Source organism: Rhyacophila brunnea, unplaced genomic scaffold (assembly GCF_057557595.1).
Source record: "Rhyacophila brunnea isolate RB1 unplaced genomic scaffold, BYU_Rbru_1.0 scaffold_1, whole genome shotgun sequence".
Lineage (NCBI taxonomy): Eukaryota > Metazoa > Arthropoda > Insecta > Trichoptera > Rhyacophilidae > Rhyacophila > Rhyacophila brunnea.
Window position 1 is genome coordinate 10,605,069 of NW_028232751.1, and position 21,922 is coordinate 10,626,990.

Consider the following 21,922-nt stretch of genomic DNA (forward strand, 5'->3'; position numbering starts at 1 on the left):
AATAATTATAAGGTAACAATATTAATTGACCCTTGTAACCAGGTAGGACAGCCCGGTGGGCCCAATAGCTGATTTGTGCATCCTGTTTTTTCAAAGCACATTCCCAGAGAATGGAGTTTGTATACTGTAGTTCTCCGCCACATAGACATGTTGGTCGGGTGACAAGAAGCAAATCCACTTTTTCCAGCAGATTAACTAACAAAGTTAAAAAAAATATTCGATAAGACATTACGATGATGGGGAAATTATAATTTTTAGTTAGAAGTGAAAATGGCAACATGATGGCAGCACTAGCTAGCTTCATTCGTCGGCCATAGACTAACATCGGCTGTCGGCCATTATTGTAATTTTGGTTACAGAAGTTTGTTTACTGCAATAATTAATAGAAAATCTTGTATTTGTTGGACGATAGGCCTAAGTGTCAACGTCAAACAAATAATTGTACAGTAATTCAATTGTTATCAGAGCAATCATGGAGTCGGGTAGCTCTGATATACAATTATTCCAGCCAGAACCAGTTACCGACACCAAAGTTTCCGACGAAGACAATTCTTTCCAAAGCAATGTTGATGACAGTGATTCGAATGATGTTATGGATCTCGATAATGAGAGCAAGATTGGTAGCTGGGTCGATGGGCTTTGGTCGTGCATGTGGCCCATGCTGTCATTAGTGAATAGGCCATCCAATCTCAGGCAAGGCAAAGGTATGAATGTTGCAATATTTTTTATCACCCAATAAAGGTCATTACTTCCTTTCCAGTCTGATAAAGGGGTCAATTGTAGAATATTGTTTGGTCAGCTGCTGACCTCTGACAGGAAAATCTTGCTTATCAGATTTGCTAATCGCGACGCATCTATCGCAGGAAATTATTTAGTCCGCCAAATGCGTGTAATCTGTCTTGTTAAAAGATCGATATAACTGCCGAAGTTCCCGCTCGTGACATTTGTATCACTGTCAATAAAACTATTCAAATGGTTAATTTGTATGACACCCAAAGTAAGTAATTTTTCGATATTATTACTGTTGGGGTCGGTATTATCCAAATTCTTAAATGCGTAGAAATGTTAATGGAGGAATACGAGATAATTTTGTACCTAATATGTATGGTACTACATATACCTACCTATTCTATTTTGTAATCATATTATGCAAACTTATGTGTTCCAATAATTTTCAATTTTCCCGCTTTTTTTTTTTTAATATCTTCATCTTTTTATAATATCTGTTTTTATCAATAACGTAAAACGGGGTGATTAGGAATGACAGGAGAATAGGAACAGTTCCCGAAAAAAGAAATTCAGAGTGTTGCAATTTCCAAAATACTACGGTTGTCATTCCAGTATCTATGGTAGGTATTATATAAAAAAAATATCAGACATTGTTCGTCAGGTGTGTTGGAGATCCATTTCAGATATTCTTTTGTTACAAATTTTTGAAATAAGTATCAACACACCAAAAGAAGTGCCCTCATATCAAGTAAATGCTTGGATTTCTAAAATTTGGGTGACCCAATGCCTTTGTAGATTGTTAATTGATTAAGTTAATTGGAAGATATTATTCTTCATATCACTACATATTCTAGAGGCGAGTGGCAACTATGTATTCAATTAATTATTAGTAACTGTCTATTATGAGTATGTTTGCAGATAAGTTTTGATACCAATCAGCTTCAAGCAAGATATAAGGTTTACCTTATATAATATTATATTTATCTTGAACTAGGGAGCCAGCTGTGTCGCTAGACATTAAATTTAGGTTGGCGCTCAACCATACAGTGGTGGATGTTAATATAATAATTAAATAAATCTAATAATACACTTTGACTTGGGGTGCTTGATCATCATACTCACTGTAATAGGTATTTAGGATAGACAGACTTTCGCTTTAATGTCAGTTTGACCTGATTTTTTGCTGATTTGTCACTTTTGCGATAATAGTTTTATTTTTCGAATATTTGAGGCTGTCAGCTTCAAAGTCGGTAACCTCCATATTCCGCCATTCTCATAAAACCAGCAATCACATTTAGGACTGCAAATAGAATAATTTTCTTATTCATGGTAGTAGACAATTATTAGGAAATGCGAATCAACCTCCGGTTTAATTTTACTTAATTAACAAACTTAGCAGGATTTGACATTTTATGAAAAGACATACAGTGTAGTCATCCTTCCCGTAGCCAAAGGTCTCTCGTTTTAAGGCGTTAGAGTTTCGCCTTGCACCCTTCTCTATTAGCTACAGATATGCTGCATTATAATGCACATTATCTGCATTGCCCGGGGGACACCGTGCGGAGGCTGGAGATAGGATTTGCTGACTTTCTTGGACAGTGGTGTCTCAACATTTTTTAGAAGTATACCTATTGCCATCAGTATACCTCATTGAGGCTGTAGTCAGCCTTTGCCCACCCTTCAGAGAAATAGAAATGCGGAAAACTGTACTCCCGATTCTTCACAAAAAAGATGATAGAGAAGACCTAGCAAATTATCAGCACAACGCAGTCTGGAGAGGTGCATGCTGGGCATAACGCGAAAGGACAAAAAGAGATATGAGTGGATAAAGAAGCAAACAAGGGTTTGCGATGTGATAGATTTCATTAAAAGCCTCAAATGGAGATGGGCTGGAACATTGCTAGAAGAAGAGACAATCGTTGGACGAATTTAGTCATCCAGTGGTATCCAAGAGGTACAAAACGTCCGCAAGGTAGACCTAGAGGCCGCTGGATTGATGAAATGTTAAAGTTCTGCGGAAGTACATGGCAACGCAACGTACAGGACCGAGATAAGTGGAAGCAGCTTGAACAGGCCTTCATCCAGCAGTGGATAGATTCAGGCTGATGATGATGAGTGTGGGTCATGGTGTAAAAGTTATGTACCTATCTCTACTGAATTAACATTGGCGTGTCTTACTTTGTTTTAGGCGATTCCTGGGATATACCATTCGAGGCCATCAGTGATCTTCAATGGCTGGGTTCTGGTGCTCAGGGTGCTGTTTTCAGCGGGAAATTAAAAGGGCAAACAATTGCTGTGAAAAAGGTGAAAGACCAAAAGGAGACTGACATAAAACATCTGAGGAAACTGGACCATGAAAACATTGTTAAGTTTACGGGAGTTTGCACTCAGGAACCGTGCTTCTGCATCTTGATGGAGTATTGTCCGTACGGCCCGCTCTACAACATGCTGAGAGAAGGAGATGCCTTGAGTCCGCAGATTTTCATCACATGGGCGAAGGGAATCGCACAAGGGATGGCCTATCTGCATTCCCATAAAATTATTCATCGAGATTTGAAAAGTCCCAAGTACGTTTTTACTTTTTGATTCTTAGATTTAAATCGATAATGGTAAGAATCAATTTATAACAGCTAGGTAAGAATTCTTTTAGATTTTCATTTTTAATACTTGTAAACATGTTACACTTTTTGTAGCCTTGTGCTAACTTATTATGATAAACATGTAATTGACTATTGACTGATAGGCGAAAGCAAAAGGAATATACATTTTATAATTGTAAATTTAAGTAAACTATTTTCAAATGTTGAGTACAACTGAACATACAGGCTGCTTCTCAACTTTTGTACAATTCGCTATTTAGTTCGTTTCTTAAAATTTAAATAATTTAGATATTGCAAAAACTGTGCGCTTCTATGCGGTTGCTCTCTCCACCGCTCCCTGTCACCTTCTCATACATAAACAACAATCTTGCGTTAGGATGTTTGCCGATGCGTTGTGCGTTTTGCCAGTTTATTTGTTTATGTAAATATTTCGTCCTTATAAATTTAAAAACGTGAGTGAGAAACGAAGAAAATTCAGTGTTGATACGAACAAAGAGAAATTAAGGATCCATAAACTTCATACGGCCGAGACAAAGATAGAAATAATTAATTACTCTGAAAGCGGCGAATCTTTTGCTTTAATCGGCCGTTTGAACGATATAAAATTGTGTAAATATATCTTCAAATATTGACAATCAAAAATATGAATGAAGCCTTTGTGCATCTTGAAAAATTTTTGCCCTTCATGGAAGAATGTGATCCCAATGGAGAATGTATAAGTCGAGCGTATAGAGCAATTGATAAAGACACAGCATTTTGCATTAATATTTGGTTTCGAAAGTGCTTGGTTAAGTTGTTGCGGGACTTACGCAATATTTTCGCTCCGGATTTTGCATTTTTATGACATATGCTGTGTTGCCTCTTATAATATTAATAGTCACTACTACAAAAAAATATTTTTATGACTAAAAAAATGCTGTTTGTGTGGAAAAAAACATATTAATTCGTTAAATTAAGCCAACAATCTTGTGTTAAAAATAAAATAAACGGATTATTAAAGAATAGAAAAAATATCCAAAAAACAATAGTGAATTCAACATAAAACTTATAATCTTTAACACATAGGTAACAGGTTATCATTTACCATGTTAATAATAAAATATAAGTTAAAAAACGAAACTTTTTTTTCAAATTCAATCGCCTCACATTTTAGTTAAAATCTAAACATATAAATGTTGCTTCCTCCTCACTCATGCATTGCCTCATGCACGTTCTTCGATTGTTGACATGCCCAACCACTAGACAGGTAGTGTTAATAATTATTGTTAAAAAAAATAATCTAAAAAAGAAAAACTACATTTAGAAAGTATTACTAAAGATGTACTCCTCTATAGGTATGCACATTGTAATATAATAATTCACTCATGGGGTAATAAATCGTAAAAACTATGACAGTCAGAAGGCATCACATTTTTTAATTCCTGGAGGTGTTTCCATATGGATTATTTTATTGGCAAGCCCCGATTGTATAGTTTAGGCAGATTTGTTTTGCGGAAGTGCTGAGAGGGATTTTGATCTTCGAGGTAGGTCCATTAATTCATCTTCATAATTCAGTTTGTACTTAATGTAACCGTCCATATTAAGCACCATATTGAAGAACTCTCAAGTCCACTACGGTAGTGTCGTTAACCATTCTTCCTGGTCTTATGGAATCATAAAAGAATTTGCTTTTATTGGAATAATTATTAAAAAAATTATAATCTAATAGGTGAACGATGTATGGTTTAGGATTTTTTCTCGTTAGGCAAAAAAATCTCTTTATTTTTTAGCTTGCACTCTATAGTGCTGTGCACTGAATCGCACTCCATTTACGTGTGACCTTTTTCTAAATATTTTTGTGTTATCGTAATTCCACGCATCGGTAAATTAAGCAGAGCATTATTTAGTACCACGTTTCGATTCTGAAAACCACAACCATCTGAATATAAAATGATTGGAAGTACTTTTTTCTTAAGTTCTGTTGGTACACAATCTATAATACAAGTAACAAACACTGACGACACAATAACAAGTTGCGTCATGGTTTTCTAAATTAAACATAGTGAAGTTGTGAATATATAACTTAGTTTTAAAATAAAGAGAGCTGGCTTGAAATTGTGGAGCTAACTTCACGGCTTGGAGATCCTGAGTGAAAACGTGGCACTGGCTTAAGATGGCAAGTTTTTTGTCAGCATATTTTTCGGCGAGGTTTTTTCTTTTATTATGCTCACTCCATATCGTGTCTGAGGTGTTGCACTATTTGTGAGAGCAACATAAATCACACTCATCTTTCTTTGGCCTAAACAAACTTAAATTTTGTTTGAGGAAATTATTGTCGAACAACCATCTACTAACTGTTGTCCTCTGTCCATCACTGTCGCATTCCTGTTTTTACAAGTCGTACACTTGCGACATACTTGTAATAATCGGCTCCAAATATAGCCTTGAAGTTGTTTGTCAACAATAATGAGACGGTAATTTCGGCAGTTTGTCAAAAAACTGCAGAAGGAACCGTGTTTCCTCTTTCTTTTTTGGAGACATACGAGCATTTTTCGTCAAAGCAGATTTTCAAAATTTATATAGTCAATATTTTCTTAATATAAGTCTTCGGATGAGTTCAAATCGTCAATTTCTCTCTCTTCACTTGATGGCATGTCGGAGTCGGACTCAAAGGCATACATTAAAACTTTTTTTGTGGAATAAATGTATCACTGGACCTAAAATAAAAATGAATCTATTACAAATAATATTTGCAAAATATTTTAAATTCATAATCCAAATAAGTGTTAAAGTATAGACCTCTATAAAATATTATTATGTGTTGACCAAATCGCGTCTTAAAGACATTAAAAATCAAGATTTGTAAATATATTATCATAATAATCAAATACGGTGATGGGATGTGAATAAACTATGATGTGACAGCGGAAGTCCGTGAAACATATTATAAATATTATAAAGTAAACACCGCTGAAGTCTTTCAACATTTTTATATGGTCGAAAAACTGACTATAATGGTTTGAATATAATGCAGTTAAATATTTATAAGTAAAGTATCTACCATATTAGCAATTAACTTTATAATGAATCAGTTTGAATAATGCTATAAATACAAAAACTTAATGGACACTCACCTGTGGTCACCGCGGCGTACGGAAACAGACTGATCCATTGACATCCGCGGTTTTATTAACAAAGTCGCGAGCCATGGAGTTACGCGGTGATACTGCTATTACTATAACATCTCGTGATTGGTCAATGGAATTTTTCCATAGAAGGAACACGGTGTAGGAATTTTTTACCTACCGAATGTTGTTCAAAACTCAAAACCGCCAAATGGGGACTTACGCGGTGTTGTTTCTTACGCGACGATATGTTGTCCAATCTTTAGTAAACAATATTATCAGTTTGCTGCGAAAATCCATTAATTACAAATTGTAGTATACGAGTTATTATGGAGGGAATAGCAATAGAAATGCATTGTCGAACTAAAATTTCACTTAGCTGATGATAATCACATACGCAAATTGCTTGCTGTGGCAAGCTCGAAGTGTATGTTAAATTGTTTTATTGGCGGCCTAGTCTAACTCCGATCTACTCACCAGTAAAAATATCAATGTCAAAAAAATTATTTACTTCCGAGTATGTACATAAAATATCAGAATAATTGCTCTAATTATATTACTGTTATAAATGCATTATTGACTTAACATTTGGCATGGTTTGATCTCTATATCCTTTAAAATATAGTTTGTATATTATTAATGTCTTTGATATTTTTATGTTTTTAGTGTGTGTAAACATTTTCTTTGAAATGTTTTGTGCAGTTTATCTCAATTTCTTTCTTCCTGTTATTGCGCAGTGTTGAATGTCATGTGCGCCAAAAATTAAATTTATTAAAATTTTAATTGCAATATTGAAATGAACGGCTGATGTTTTAACCTATTTAAATAAGTTATGTACCGCTGATTTCACAGTCGTGAAAATTAAATCAAGGGGGGACTACGCATCCTTCAAGGTAGGTATCCCTTCTGATGTCACGGACACTGTTTTGAGGGCGGATAACTGGCCACTTCACTCATTCATAAAAGAATGGGTGTCGAGAGTGGAAACTCCACGGTTGCCGGTTAGCTAAAAATTATGTATTAACACTTATTTTATGTCATGTCGTGAACGTTTTGAATTTGTAATTTGTTATGTTCATTATATGTAAAATAAATAAATTTGATTTGATTTGATTTGAACTAGTCGATTTGCGCAGGCGTTCTGAAGATATCAACTGTCAAAAGACAAAAATGGTCAAGTGATTTGTTTGCGATTTTATGTGTGTTGCACATCATTTTATTTGCTCTTTTGCTTTTTTATTTGCTGACAAAACAGCATGTCAAAAAATGCCTCCTAAGCTTTCTTTTTGGATGTTTTAATTTAATAAATGAGGTAAACACATTTCAAACTTAAATTGATTGCATTGTGAATTCATTGTTTTTTTCCGTACTAAAATGTTTGCAATTATTGTCACTTGTGTAGTTGGCCTTTTAGCATTTGATATCATCCAGTAATCTGTATTATTCATTAAGTTGGTGTTGTCACAGCCGATGTAGCTTAAATCACATGGGTATCTTTCCTTTCATATAATTACAGTGATTCAAGCTTGAAACAAATCTGTTTTTATTGAAATATTAATTCTCAAGTTTACTGGTTAATTGTTTTTTTACTTAATGTCTTCACTATTTAGAAAACTCCAGGAAAAATATCTTCATCTTCTAACAATTCTGTAGTCCAATTCTAGTTTTTAGATACATAATTTAGAAAATCACATTGTGGTCTACAATCTTAACATTATCGTACCAGGAGGCCTTGATTCACATGCGAATTGACCCCAGGGAACATTGATTATGAGTGTTTTTCATCATTTATTGAGAAAATTTTCAAATGTTTATAATAAATCTTGTTATTATTGACTTGTTGACTTTTGACAAACGTGTGAAAAACAAAGTAGGTACTTTCATCTATATTCATCGATAAAATGTAATATTTAAACAGAATGTTTATCAAAAGATTTTCCAGCATATTAATAATTATGTAATCAGTACGTAGCGAAATCAATAAAAATATTTGTTTACATGTCTTCAATCATGATTCCATATCATGTAAATACTGTAAATATTATTTCAGTGTTATTTTATTATCAAGTTCTTAGTAATATGCAGTGGTGAAATTTATGTAGTTACATAATTCCATGCACAAATTCTTCTTCAATGTCAATCTCTTGCCATGCTTTTAACTATAGTGATATGACTTTTTTCAATTCTCAAGAATTGTGATATTTTTGTTTTGAATTTATTTTTCCAGTTCTGCCGGAGTATTTATGGTGCTATATACCATGGTATATAGCACGAGACGAGTTTCCGTTATTATTATATGTTATTGTTGGCTGCAACCATTTCGCTAATGAATGTGATTGAGTGTCATTTGAGTGTTTCTGGTTTTTGCACAATTACATGTCAACATTCACACTGCTCACTGCTCCCAAATAATTATTTTTTAAATATACGGCTAATTGACAAGGATTATCTAGCATGTGGTATTATATTTTCGAGAATTTCATTTACAATTTCTTATAATGATAATCTTAAAATTTCCTAAAATAATCTTAGGAATATTCGCAACCCCAACCACTAATGGTGCCTTAGTGAGAATAGGGTGTGAAGCGAGCGGTCCATATATATTGTGGATGCGGAGCATACCCAGAAATATCAATAAAATAGTACACATTACATCGTTTTAAATACAGCACATTTATTGTTTTATTTATTTGATTATCAATTTCATTTAACTAATCTTTGTTATAATAATATTACGTACTCATAATTTTTTTTAAAGATTGCGGAGCTTTTCACTTTGTTGCTTACACAGTACCTACCCACCTATCATCTGGCCGACATAACTCCACTGTAACTCAATCGAAATAATGACAGCTTCTGTTGGAGCAGTCAACAAAATTCCGTGTAGTCCTATTGAACATTGTTGTTTGTGATTCCAACAGCCACAATTTTTGAATGGCAGCTTCTGCTGATTTTCTTTACGGGAAAATATCCTTAACCTATCGGAGACAATCATTGCCAATATGGCACCGCTGTTACAGAATGCAGGATATGGTGAAAATCAAACATTTTTCATTATATTTAGAATTTTTTTATTGAAGTTGAAATTACTTAATAATAGATGTAGCTATCATTTTTATGATGTTAGTTATATAAAGTCTGATATATTTTTTAAGAATTGTTTGATTTATAAAATCTATTTTTATTTAAATTTGTCAAAATAATTATAATTGTTTGGGACAGTAAAAAACGTAATGGCCCTCCATCTTATAAATATCTTAAAAGAATATTATATTTAACTCCAGTTTTAGTTATCTTTCTGCTATCATTTACATGGATTTTATACTTAAAAGGCTAAACACAGAAAACTATATTTGACATGTTTCTTGATTCCATCAGTACACATAATTGACTTAAAATATAAATAAATATTAGAAGAATTCAATACCTATAAATATTTAAAAGGTTTATTTGAGCTAAATGTATAATCAATAAGTTATGTTAATTTTAGTAATTAGTGTGCCATTTTAAGTGATCCTGCAAAAACCACCTTGTCTCCAATGGGTTAAGAACGTCTTACCGTGAAGACTAGTATTGATTTGTGAATGACGAAGGCCACATCAGACTGTTTATTTTTTCAATCAAGATTTGGATGCTTGGAAGGCCACCAAAGCCATTAACCTTTTAGCAGCCTGGCCGATATACAGAGTTTATACTACCAGGGCCCAAGAATTATATAATTCAATAAAATAAAAAATCCTGCATAAAAATAAAAAAATATAGCACTCACATTGATACGATGTCATGACAAGCTCCAAAAACAAATTATTCATACGAAATCTCGTAAATCTGTCATCATGATAGGATGACAGATTTACGATTTAAATATTATTTGCACAAGAATTAGGGTTGCCACAAATTGTTTCACTTCAAAAAAAATAGTTTCACGAATAAAAAAAACTTCACCAAACAGACAACAATGAATATTTACAATAAAGAAATTTTATAAAAATATTTACGCCATCATGAAACAAATTGACGTGTTCACAGCTCGACGTTCACTCTCCGATTGCCAGGAAGCCCAAAATTTCGTCGCACCTATAGTTGAAAATTATTTGCCGTTTCACTGATGTACCGTCTTAACAATAATAATTTATTACAAATCAAAAGTAAAACAGCCTATTTAATGGTTTAACTGAAACGTGATATTGGCTTTTGTGATGAAACATAATAATTATTATTGTCTTCAACAATTATATGCCAAATATTATCCTAAACCGTAAAAATATGTATTTTTGTGTATGAAGTGTCTAAATATTGTAAATTTACAACATACCATTGATTGAATTATTTACCAACTCAACATTCACAAAATTTATTTATTTATTGATATATAATTTTACTCATAAATATAACTTACATAAATAATATAGCCTCAAATCTTGATATACAACCTTTACAATGAAAAATAAATATACACTCCAATATAAATAAAGTTTGACGAATATAAATTAACAGTGTTAATTATGTCGCATCGGCGGACAAAACTTCCGTACCATGCCAAATTAATGCGTTACATTTGCGCGCGCAACTTTGTCACACGCCAAAAATACACTGATCTGTTTTCCCAAACGCGCCTAAAGAAGTACTAAACTTCAAAAAAACACTAAAAGTTTTCTTCCGTATGGAAAATTTCAAAACAAGGCTCGAAACATAGAACAATGTCACATTGTTTACATAAATATCTAGTTTCTTTACGTTTTTTATCAGTCTTAGAACTGAAACACACATACCATCGTCGAGTAGCATTGGTTTTTTTTGTTGTCGACGGAATTTTACCCAAAAAATGGAGTTCGATTAGCCTAGCTGGCAATGAAGCCTTCCGTTTCAAATTCTGCCGTGCTTCAGTCTTCTGATCGTCGATCAACTGTTCCGGGACATGTATTTCAAAATCTCCCAAGGGTTGCTTCTTGCCAGTTTTTTCTTGGTGGATGACGTGGGCATTCAGCAGACACAAATCAATAAGGTGAAAAAATACCTTTTTGTACCACTTGATCGTTTTTCTGGCACATGTGACGGAAGAAATGACCATTTCACCATGATCCACTGCACCCATGTTTTTGTTATAATCTACTATGCACTCAGGTTTCACAATCGGTTCTTTCGATTTGTAATCGACTTTTCCTGTCGGCTTAGTAATATTGGTATGCAAAGTGGTCAACATTGTCACATTTTTTTTATCTTTCCAAGAAAGAGCCATCATATCGTCCGTGTGAAACGATACCTTTTTTTTTTAATTTGGTGGTGAAATTTGGCATCCCGAGTCTATTCCGTCTTACTGTCTCGCAAGCACTTGTGCTATTTTCATGCAAAAATTTGAACAGTGTTTGACTACTATACCAGTTATCAATATATAACGTGTGGCCCATGTTGAAATATGGCAAATGCTCATCCATTTTGATTACAAATCGTCAAAAAACTCATGTAAAATAACTTAAAATCACTAAAAAATTAACACTGAAGTAATATTCAATGAAATGTTGTCTATTTATAATAAAACTAAATACATCGAAGCAATCACATAAAGTTCTACAAAAATATCACGTAAAAAACTTCGATACACATTAAAATAACACAATAAATGTCAGAATTTTTGATAAAACGTGGTTATAGAACTTGTATATTCAAAACAAAATTAAAATAACTGAAAAATGATCATTCGCATGTGAAATAATTCACAACAATGAAATATTCCGAGCGCGCGCGTTCAACAATAAAAATGTGGGCAGAAATAGCCACCAATAAATAGTTTGGGATTTCCCAATTTTGACAGCCCTAATTTCGTAGAATCGAAATATATCAGTAGTCTCTGTTTTACCCAAGATTTCAATCAATTTTTGTATTGAATTGTTTCCATAGATGTCACTAGCAACACCAAAATTGAGAAAAAGTTGATTTGACATTTTAAAAGGCGCGAAAATATGAAAACATAATTCGTACGTCACGGGCGTGTGTCGCACAATCTACTATGGCGCGAATCGTACGTCACGGGCCGCTGAAAGATTAACAAAGCGTATAGAAAAATATTAATAATCAAGAGAAAATTTATCGGGCAATAGAGAGGGAAGTCAGGACAACCCTCGAAATTCAATGACGACTAGATCCTCGGCAAACAATTGAGGGATTATCACATTAAATTTTGATCGCCATGGTCAAGTATGTGTCAAAGTGCACAAAATCAATATTTTGATACCATACTAACTATCCTCGGATAACAAAGAACAACAGATGAACAAGGTCTATTCATTGTTATCAAATCATCCTTTTTTGCATCAAGATGCAACTACAGATCAAAAGAGATTAGTTTACAACAATGTAGGGCGAAAAATAAAACTATCCTCATGCCAAATTAGTAATGTCAAACTGAGCAAAAATCTATCCCAATGAAATAACCATAATGCCATCTAAACTACTTACTTCATAGAGATCCCCATTGTGGATTTATAGATTAGATTTATTTCATGATTTTATTAAAATCTACTACTTTTAGGATGCCAAGCATCTGCAAGGTCTATTAAGGCAGCTGGATTTACTAGTTGTCAATAATAATGGAAATTATACATTAGATTAATTATTATGTAACCATATTTTCTGGCTCCCCCTTATAATAATACTAAGCCATCACTACGAGTAGGCATAATAATTTATCAAAATAGAATCTTTTGTTACAGATTATTAACCAAATATTACGTGGATATGTTAAAAAAGTCTGTAAATATCTAATTGTATTCGAAACTTGTGGTATTTAGTGTATGGATTACTATTTTTAATTATATATTATCAAAATATTATTTAAAACTTATTTTGCTATAGTTTTTCTACCACAATATTGACACAGATAATATCTTATACTATAAGACGCCTATTTTACTGAATTTTCTTTTTCTATTCAAAAAATATGAGCTTTGAAGAAGTGTTGTTAATTTTAACTAAAGAATACACCGTGTTTTAAAAAAAATGATAATAAACCAATAGAAAAAAATTCTTGAGAAATGATAAGTAGAGAAAACATTTTATTATTGAATAGTCATGAGTAACAACAAAAAGATGCAACAAAAAACATGATTATATGCATGCACATATGCACTTAAAATCATTAAAATATGCACTAAAACCAAAAAAATATGTAGTTAAAAATTTACATTTTTATGGAAAAATTTTAAATACCTACCCACTTCACCCAATATAATTAGTTAAAAAATCGAATAACAAATTAATAATCTTAATCAATAGAATACAATAATAAAAAACACAAATAATCAATATAAAGTTAATCAATTACAATTTAACCGTTTATAGGGCAAAGCATTTTTTTCTTCATTTCAAACCGATCTATAGCATTTTGCATCAGATATTTCATATCTTAAAACAATTTCAATATAAAAATAAAAAATATCTATCATAAATTTGGAAAAACTATAATTTATGGTGGTTTTTTTATCAACCAGTGCCCATTCAGGTGTTTTTTTTTTTTTGATTTTATGATATATTTTTTTCAAATAAAACAAATAAATAATGTTTGTAAATATTATTTATCTAGTCATAAGAAAAGGTACGATTCATTTTTTATTTTTTTATACCCATTTACTTAATACTTTCCAAAACATAGTAAACAAAACAGTACATTACATTGCTTACAAAAATAAAATATGCGTTTTGGCTCTCTAACCGTACTAGAAGCACATCTACAGCTCTTTTTCTTAGATTTACTCATAATGAACTGAAAAAAAATAAAACATATTATCGTAACAGTACCTACCGACATACAACATTACCATATTACGAAATGACCGCGAAAAATGGAGTATGATGGGGGAGGCCTTCATCCAGCAGTGGATAGACCACGCTGATGATGATAATGTTACTTCTACAGTCAAATATAATACAATACAACCCCATGAAAGTTGCGATTTTGATAGTTATTGAGTACTTTAGCATTCAATGGATGTCACAACTAACAAAAAAACACCATTTCTTCTCGGATATTTTAAGAACTTTTCCGATCCCAAATATTCTGAGTAAAAATAAAATATATTTATGATAGTATACTATATTCACAATAAAATATAACTATACACAACTGCCTAAGTCGCTTTTTTATGTTTAAAATAATTCTAGAAGTTAGCCGTGCGAATTGCAAATTTGAGGTTATGTACTTCCCGCTTGGCAATAAAATGATAAAACAAGTACTCTATTATAATATATTTGTAAAAAATATAATGTAAATCAATAAATAAATGCATATTAAATAATTATGTACATACCCTTTTTCACAACACATAATATAAATGGGAACAAAATGACTTGCAAAGTCTAGTGTCACTCGCGAATTCGTCGAGTCGCGACCGCAAACGCGCAATGGCCGATACATCGACCAATCGTTGGAATAATGTTTTGCGAGCGATTGACGTACACTTCATATTAGATGGCTTATTTCATAACCAGAGAATGTTCTCGACAACGTCTTAAAGCACTAAGGTTGATATTTCCATATTTAGTGTATGACTTATAGCTCATAAATGAGGTGGTCGATAAATAAACCGTTTTTGACATTTGCCCTATAAAGGGTTAAAAAATATGTACTTTGTTTACAAGTATAAATAGTTGAATAAGAAAAGCAATGTAAACTATACGCAACTTTAAAAAACAAAAACGACACACTTAACTATTACTAAATAATATATTTTTTTTTTGTCCGAAATATAAATATTTTTTTCAATATTGTGCTCTGGCATTCAAATTTTTCACGTATCTGTCAGTATTTTGCTTATTTTTTTGGATTCTGCGTCTTTCAAAACGGATTTCTGTGCAAATCTCATAGCTGTGCATACACCCTAACAAAATATGCACTAGCATAATAATCCGGTCCCTAGTCATGAGTGCAAAATATTGAAATAAAAGACATCTTTCAAGCATAATATCTCAGTTGGTAAAAGATTATACGTGAGGATATTCACAAATTTTGTTTTATTTTTTATTTTTAGCATCCTGGTTGGCGATAATCAGATTGTCAAAGTGAGTGATTTTGGCACTAGTAGGGAATGGAACGAAATGAGCACCATAATGAGTTTTGCCGGTACCGTAGCTTGGATGGCTCCTGAAGTCATTCGTACAGAGCCGTGCTCTGAGAAGGTGGATATTTGGTCTTTCGGTGTAGTACTTTGGGAGCTGCTAACATGTGAAATCCCATACAAGAATGTTGACTCGTCAGCAATCATTTGGGGCGTTGGCAATGACTCTCTCTCCTTGCCGATCCCCGATGGATGTCCGGGTGGTCTCAAGCTGCTCATCAAACAATGTTGGAATCTCACCCCTCGCAACAGGCCCTCTTTTAAAATAATCATGGCACATCTCGATATTGCTAGTGATAAAATTTTAAACCAGCCGAAAGAGGAGTTCTTGGAAGCACAGGAATCTTGGAGGAATGAAATCCAGCAGCATATGGAACAGTTGCAAACTTGCACAGGTGTTAATAAAACTGAAAGTGACCTGGTCCAGAGGAGGAACCAAGAGTTAAAACACGCCCAAGATGTCAGACACATGTATGAACAAAAGCTGAAACGGACCAATGAGTTGTATATGGAATTTTATGCTTTGCTGCTGCAGCTTGAACAACGGGAAAAAGAAATTGCTGAGTAAGTAAAAGTAGTCATCCATTCATATATTATAACAGTAGTATCTATCTCCATTTTATAATAATCAAAAGAATTATTATGTTATGGAGTTTTCAGATTTTACATTAAGAATCGTCATTCAAAAAGTAAAGTAATATTATTAGTTGTAAAAACCAATCTTACATTTATGAAGGGACTGACAAGAAAATGTAAATGTATGGAATAATTTAAAAAATTTAATTATTTTTTTTCTTTCCCTTTCAAAGCAGTTTAATACAACAGTGCATGTTGTGATTTTAAGCATCAATGAATCGTAATTAATGTCAGTCAAACATACACAAATAGAGTCATAAAAAATCTGTGTCAAGTTGAAAAATGATTATGACAACCTAATATTTTATGGGACTCTATAAACATTCACATACATGGGAAAATAAACATTCATTGCCTAAATCTGATAAGAAATCACACCCAAACCACTTAATAAATTTTGACAAATGTTTATTTATTTTACATCCCACTTTTAAATATCATTAGTTTGTTTTGATAATTAATGGTGACCTATACCTACACTAAACAGAACACATGAAATCAACACCAATGTTTTTACGTAATATTTTTTAGTACTTCAAAATTTCAATAATTAAGTTTTTCATGATATTGTCTAAAACACGGGTATACACACATACATAATGGCACATGGCACTTGGAACAGACATATGAGTCGTATAGTTCCTATATACGATAAGTCCACTTTGATGATATGTTGGCAAACTAAATATTTTCATTTAATACTATTTTTTATTATGAAAACATATGATTGAATTTATATTATGGTGGTGTGTTGTTTTTATACAAATATTCACTAATTAGCTGTCTACAAGGTCGCATGGACTTATCGGCCTTTGGAACAAACCGCACTGTGGATTTATCGCCAATAGGAATTCATCGTGATTTTGAAACTCTCTTTTCATATGAATTTATAGCCTTTAGGAACCGATCAACTGAACCAAATTGTGGAGCGCTGGCGGTAGAAAAAAATGTCATCATTATCTCAATTTTGACCAAAAGTGGATTTATCGTATATAGGAACTATACGACTCATATCTTAAATACTTCCGAAACTTATGCATTCGTGATTTTGGCGACGGTTCTTGTCTTTTAATGTCTTCTGTATAATAGGTAGTTATTTGTTTCGATTACGATTCTGTCCATTATAATATTTGAATTCAAAAAATGTTTAAAAAAAATCTATTTCTTTAGAGCTATTAGCACTTTCTGATGGGGCACTGGAAGTATCTGAATCATCGTAGTACTCATTTTCACTCAAGTTATAGTCTGAATCAGGATCATGAATTGCTTCCCCCATTTCATCGCATAAATTAGCATCGATATTCATTTTAAAATAATCGCAAAAAATCGAACTCACAAAATATACATAGCTAACACAAACTGTTTTTAATTTTTCCGACACAGAAATTTTCGATTGTGTGAAAATGTTGATTCACTTAATTCAATTCACTTAACATATCTTTTCTTTATAAATGACTAATAACTAGGGTAAATAAACGATTTTTGTCCGTTTTACCTAATAGTATAACCAGATAATAGTTTTTAAAAATGTTAATCAACGATAAACAAAGAGAAATATTAAATCGCTGACTCGTATATTTAAATTACACCTTGTTCAAATTATTTTCCGAAACTATTGACTCGCAGATAATATACTAGCAGCTAGACGAATGAATGCAACCTCCAAAAGCATTCCTTTTGTAAAACTGATTTGTAAATTCACTTTGATCAATCTAACTTTCGAATATTCTATTTAACAGTTTACGCACCAAATAATTTTTCAATCACTAAAAAACAATATAACATATTATATCGCGAACTCGTATGGTTACAAACGCGTCAGTAAAATGTCTTCGGCGCACATGCACTGAGAAGCGATCCGGCCAATATACGCGGCAAATTTGAAGTGACTCGATGAGTGTATTTTTTTTATCCGAGACACGCTCCCAAAAAATATTTATTTAAATTAGAACAAAAGTTTAGGCTATACATCCACAGATGTCAGAAGGATGATTTCTGAATAAATTAAATCAATATTCGAATTTTTCGCGCCTGGCCGAAAGCAGTACTAGGCAAATAAAAATCGAAATGACTTTAGTCAGCTGACGCGCGGATGACTAAAGTCAGTTGCCACGTAAGAAGGGTTAAAACAGTCATACAAATTGTTTGGTGCATATGTATGACAAGTTTATGTAAAACTTTTGAAATATTCTAAATCGATTTGAAGGTTTCGTTTTGTATGTCATCAATACTACTAAAATGGCTTTTTAGGCCTTGATATACCTCATGGCATATTCTTTTGCTGGAATTGAAATTGAGGTCACCTCTTGTTCTTTGGACAAATTTTCTTGGATGCGACTGTCATCAATTTCCAAAACATCCTATATGCCCACCCTTAATTGGCTGCTTTGCTTGGGCACTGCGGACGTGTTCATAAATAGAAACGCACGTGACACCTTATTATCCATTTCAATGACTTTGCGAGAAATAAAAATGGGGTATTAATGTACTAAAATGAAATGGCACTGCAAAAACTATACACAAGCGACGGGAAAACATGAATTCCGAGCATCTCAAATAAGGGTTCCACTGTAGATACAAATGTGTATTATCTTCAGATTTCTTGTATGAAACAGCGATTTGAAGGAAGAGTAAATTTAATGATCTAATTTATTCTATTTTCTCTTTCAGCCGTGAGAACACAGTCGCTATGAAGCAGTGTAAATGTGACGCAGTGTTGAAGAAACCATCAACGCAATACCTGAGGCAAACATCTACATCTCCAGATATGACCGTTTCCGTATGCAGTCGTATCGATAACATGAAATTCCTTACATCATTTAGCCAGAAGATGGAACTCGTCCCCAAAAAGAAAACTCAGAAGAAGTCAAACAGTAAGCTAGCATACAAAAACATTCAAAGGAAAAAGAGAATTGCTAATGATGTGTTCACACAGACGGATCTTAAGAATGGACCAGCAGCTCAGGAAATCTCCCCCGCCGCACTCAACAATCAAAAGTCACCTGTAACTGTATTGTCAAATATGGCATTGAAATCTCCCGACCGCCAGAATAATGAACATCCAAACGGCAACACAGCCACTTCACTTGAAGAGACGCAATCTGGAGGAAGTAACGGGACCGGTCATATTCGGTGCAAGGACGAAAGCAATGGCAATCTGGCAGCCGAATGCACAGTGGCTTCCGATGCCGCAGCTCTTCTACAGGATCTCAATATAAAAAATGACAACACTTTGTAACCTGAATGTTAGCAATATCACATGTTAATTAGTAAATAAATGGTGGTAGTCAGTGATGCTTGCTTCGCTTAGCATTGACGAGTTTTAGAGTACAGCATATCCTCGCAACTCATTGTTTTCGAATTATCAAAAAAGAATCATTAAATCCACAACCTTTTTAGACAGAAGCAAGGAAACACTTGCCTCAATCAAATCAAAAAAAAGACACTCGCCTTCCACTACTTAAGGTGACGCATCAGTGAAACGCCAAATAATGTTCAACTGTACGCGCGACGAAAATTTGTACTTGCTTCGCATTCATTGAGAGAACGTGGAGTCGGATGCACGTCACTTTGCTGCGTGATGGCGACGGGCCAATTAATTCTAAAATCGTGTAAAGATGACTAAAAACTTTACCCATTTACTTTAAAAAGCAAACATGTCAATGAATATATTATTATTGATACTAATAGAATAATAAACAGAACATAAAATGGACGTATGTTGGATTTATATGAGAAATAATATTTTGTTTGACAGGCGTCATTTTCACCCGCGACCCGCAATCCGCACATCGCCTAGCAACGATCTTTTTAGACCGTGCCTCAACTAATGCATGGCCTTAATGATTAAGAGAATAACTGTGATTGTATGTTACTATATATTCAAATATACATATATAATTAGGTTTACCATAGATCCCGGTTTGAGGATCCATCCTGAAGTCCCGGTTAATTTATCATTGTGTCCCAGTTTGAAACTTAGCACGCATCTCAATCAAATTAAGTTATGAAATATAAAACTTTCTATCCACCACCCACTAATCAATTTCTGGTTTCAAAAAAACGTCTGAACTCAATATTTCGACAGATTCTTTGGGAGGAATGCTAATAAAAAGGTCTCCTAAATTTTATACAAAAAAAGGTTCAACATTACATTTTGCAAACCGTAAAATATGGTAAGTCTATATTATGAAATAGAATATTAATACTATCGACCGAAGGTACGTGATGGAATTTTAATTTAAATTCTAATTATTCAGACCCCAATTAACCAGATTTCTCTATGACAATAGATTTTGTATTATTTCCGATTATTATTAAACAGTAATGAGTATAATATGGATTGTTAAACTGTTTTTCATTATCAAGATTTATTGTTGTTCGGCCTATCTATATCCCTAATTAGTCCAGATAATCAAGGTTATAAATAGTACTGTACATAGATTTTATGATATTTTCATATGAAATGACAACTAATATAGTATTACATAAGGAAATAGCTAATTTCTAAACAGTATAAAATCATATAATATATCGTCGGTGTTTTGTAAAAAGGGCGAATAACTATTTTGGCGAAATCGAGATTTTAATGAAAATAGAATATGTACCCCACTCACTAGCTTTGTTGTGTAAAAACGGCGAATTTGTATCTCCACTGGAAAGTACTTAAATACGATAATTGACTAAAATTAAATTAATTAAAATTACGAATAAAAAGCGAATGTGACATATTAGGCCTTTTAAAATATTATATAATAATGCCTATTATAATGACAGTATTCTTTCTAAGGGTTATTATAAACTTGTTAGATATTTATAATCATCCACAGGTAATAAACAAATAAATGTCAAAAGTTAAAATCCTCCTCCTGTAAAATAGTATTTTGGTTAATTCGCCCTTTTTACAAAACACCTACGATATATCTGTTATGTCTATCTGTATTAAATATATAACCCACTAGATCACAATAGAAACATTTCACGCGGTGAAATATTTGTATGCGTTATTTTATTACGGTAAATTTATGGTTTTGTGGGTATTGATATCTGAGACTGGAATTTGTAATGCAGTAAACCCCTGTTAATAAGAACATGGTTAATTTGAAATTTGCGTCGAAATTTATAAAATCTATTCACAGCGATTTCCAACAATTCGATGAAAGAACCATAATAGTCAACACTGATATTATTAATCTAAAACGGAAACATTGTTACAAATTTTTTTTTTCAAGTTTTACTGTATTTCGATTTTTGGTCTCATCGATTTCGAATTAATGGTATTTTACTGTATATACAAAGAGAAACGAATTTCATTTGTTTCACAGTTTGAAAACAAACCCTTTTATTACAGACATTGTATAGTGTTTCTTATTTCTCTGAAATATGGTGAATTATGAGGATATGCTGTAATATATAAAAATAGTTACCTTTTATTAGCACTGATTAAAGATTAAGTATCTACAGGTTTTCCTTTTATACATTATACTGATAGCGATATGTTCCTGAAAATGTTGTCTTGTTCCCGACTCACAATTTTCCACTTATACATCTTGTTATTGTACAGTCACGGTCATAATAAGGTATTCATCTATTGTTAAGACTGAGTTACTAATGTTAGTAATTTAGTTACTATAGTGCGAAATCTTTACGGTGATAGGCGGTTTGGAGAACTACATCCCCTCTTCTTGTTTTTCAGTACTTACAATACTTCGAAATTGAAAACTATAGACAAGATACAACACGA

The 21,922-nt window shown here is 32.8% G+C and overlaps 1 protein-coding gene across 1 annotated transcript; it reads left to right on the forward strand.

The window, feature by feature from the left end:
• Window positions 1–309: 309 nt before the first annotated feature.
• On the forward strand, window positions 310–20,312 carry wnd (Mitogen-activated protein kinase kinase kinase 13 wallenda). Its single transcript, XM_085941206.1, has 4 exons — window positions 310–704; window positions 2,918–3,296; window positions 15,457–16,107; window positions 18,850–20,312. Exons 1-4 carry the CDS (start codon window positions 473–475, stop codon window positions 19,415–19,417), a joined length of 1,830 nt encoding a protein of 609 aa, XP_085797332.1. The 5' UTR covers window positions 310–472; the 3' UTR covers window positions 19,418–20,312.
• The last annotated feature ends 1,610 nt before the right edge of the window (window positions 20,313–21,922 follow it).

Coding starts and splice junctions, on each gene's coding strand:
- wnd (XM_085941206.1), top strand. CDS start 473: ATGGAGTCGGGTAGCTCTGATATACAATTATTCCAGCCAGAACCAGTT. Junction 705..2,917: donor CAATCTCAGGCAAGGCAAAG/GTATGAATGTTG, acceptor ACTTTGTTTTAG/GCGATTCCTGGGATATACCA. Junction 3,297..15,456: donor CGAGATTTGAAAAGTCCCAA/GTACGTTTTTAC, acceptor TTTTATTTTTAG/CATCCTGGTTGGCGATAATC.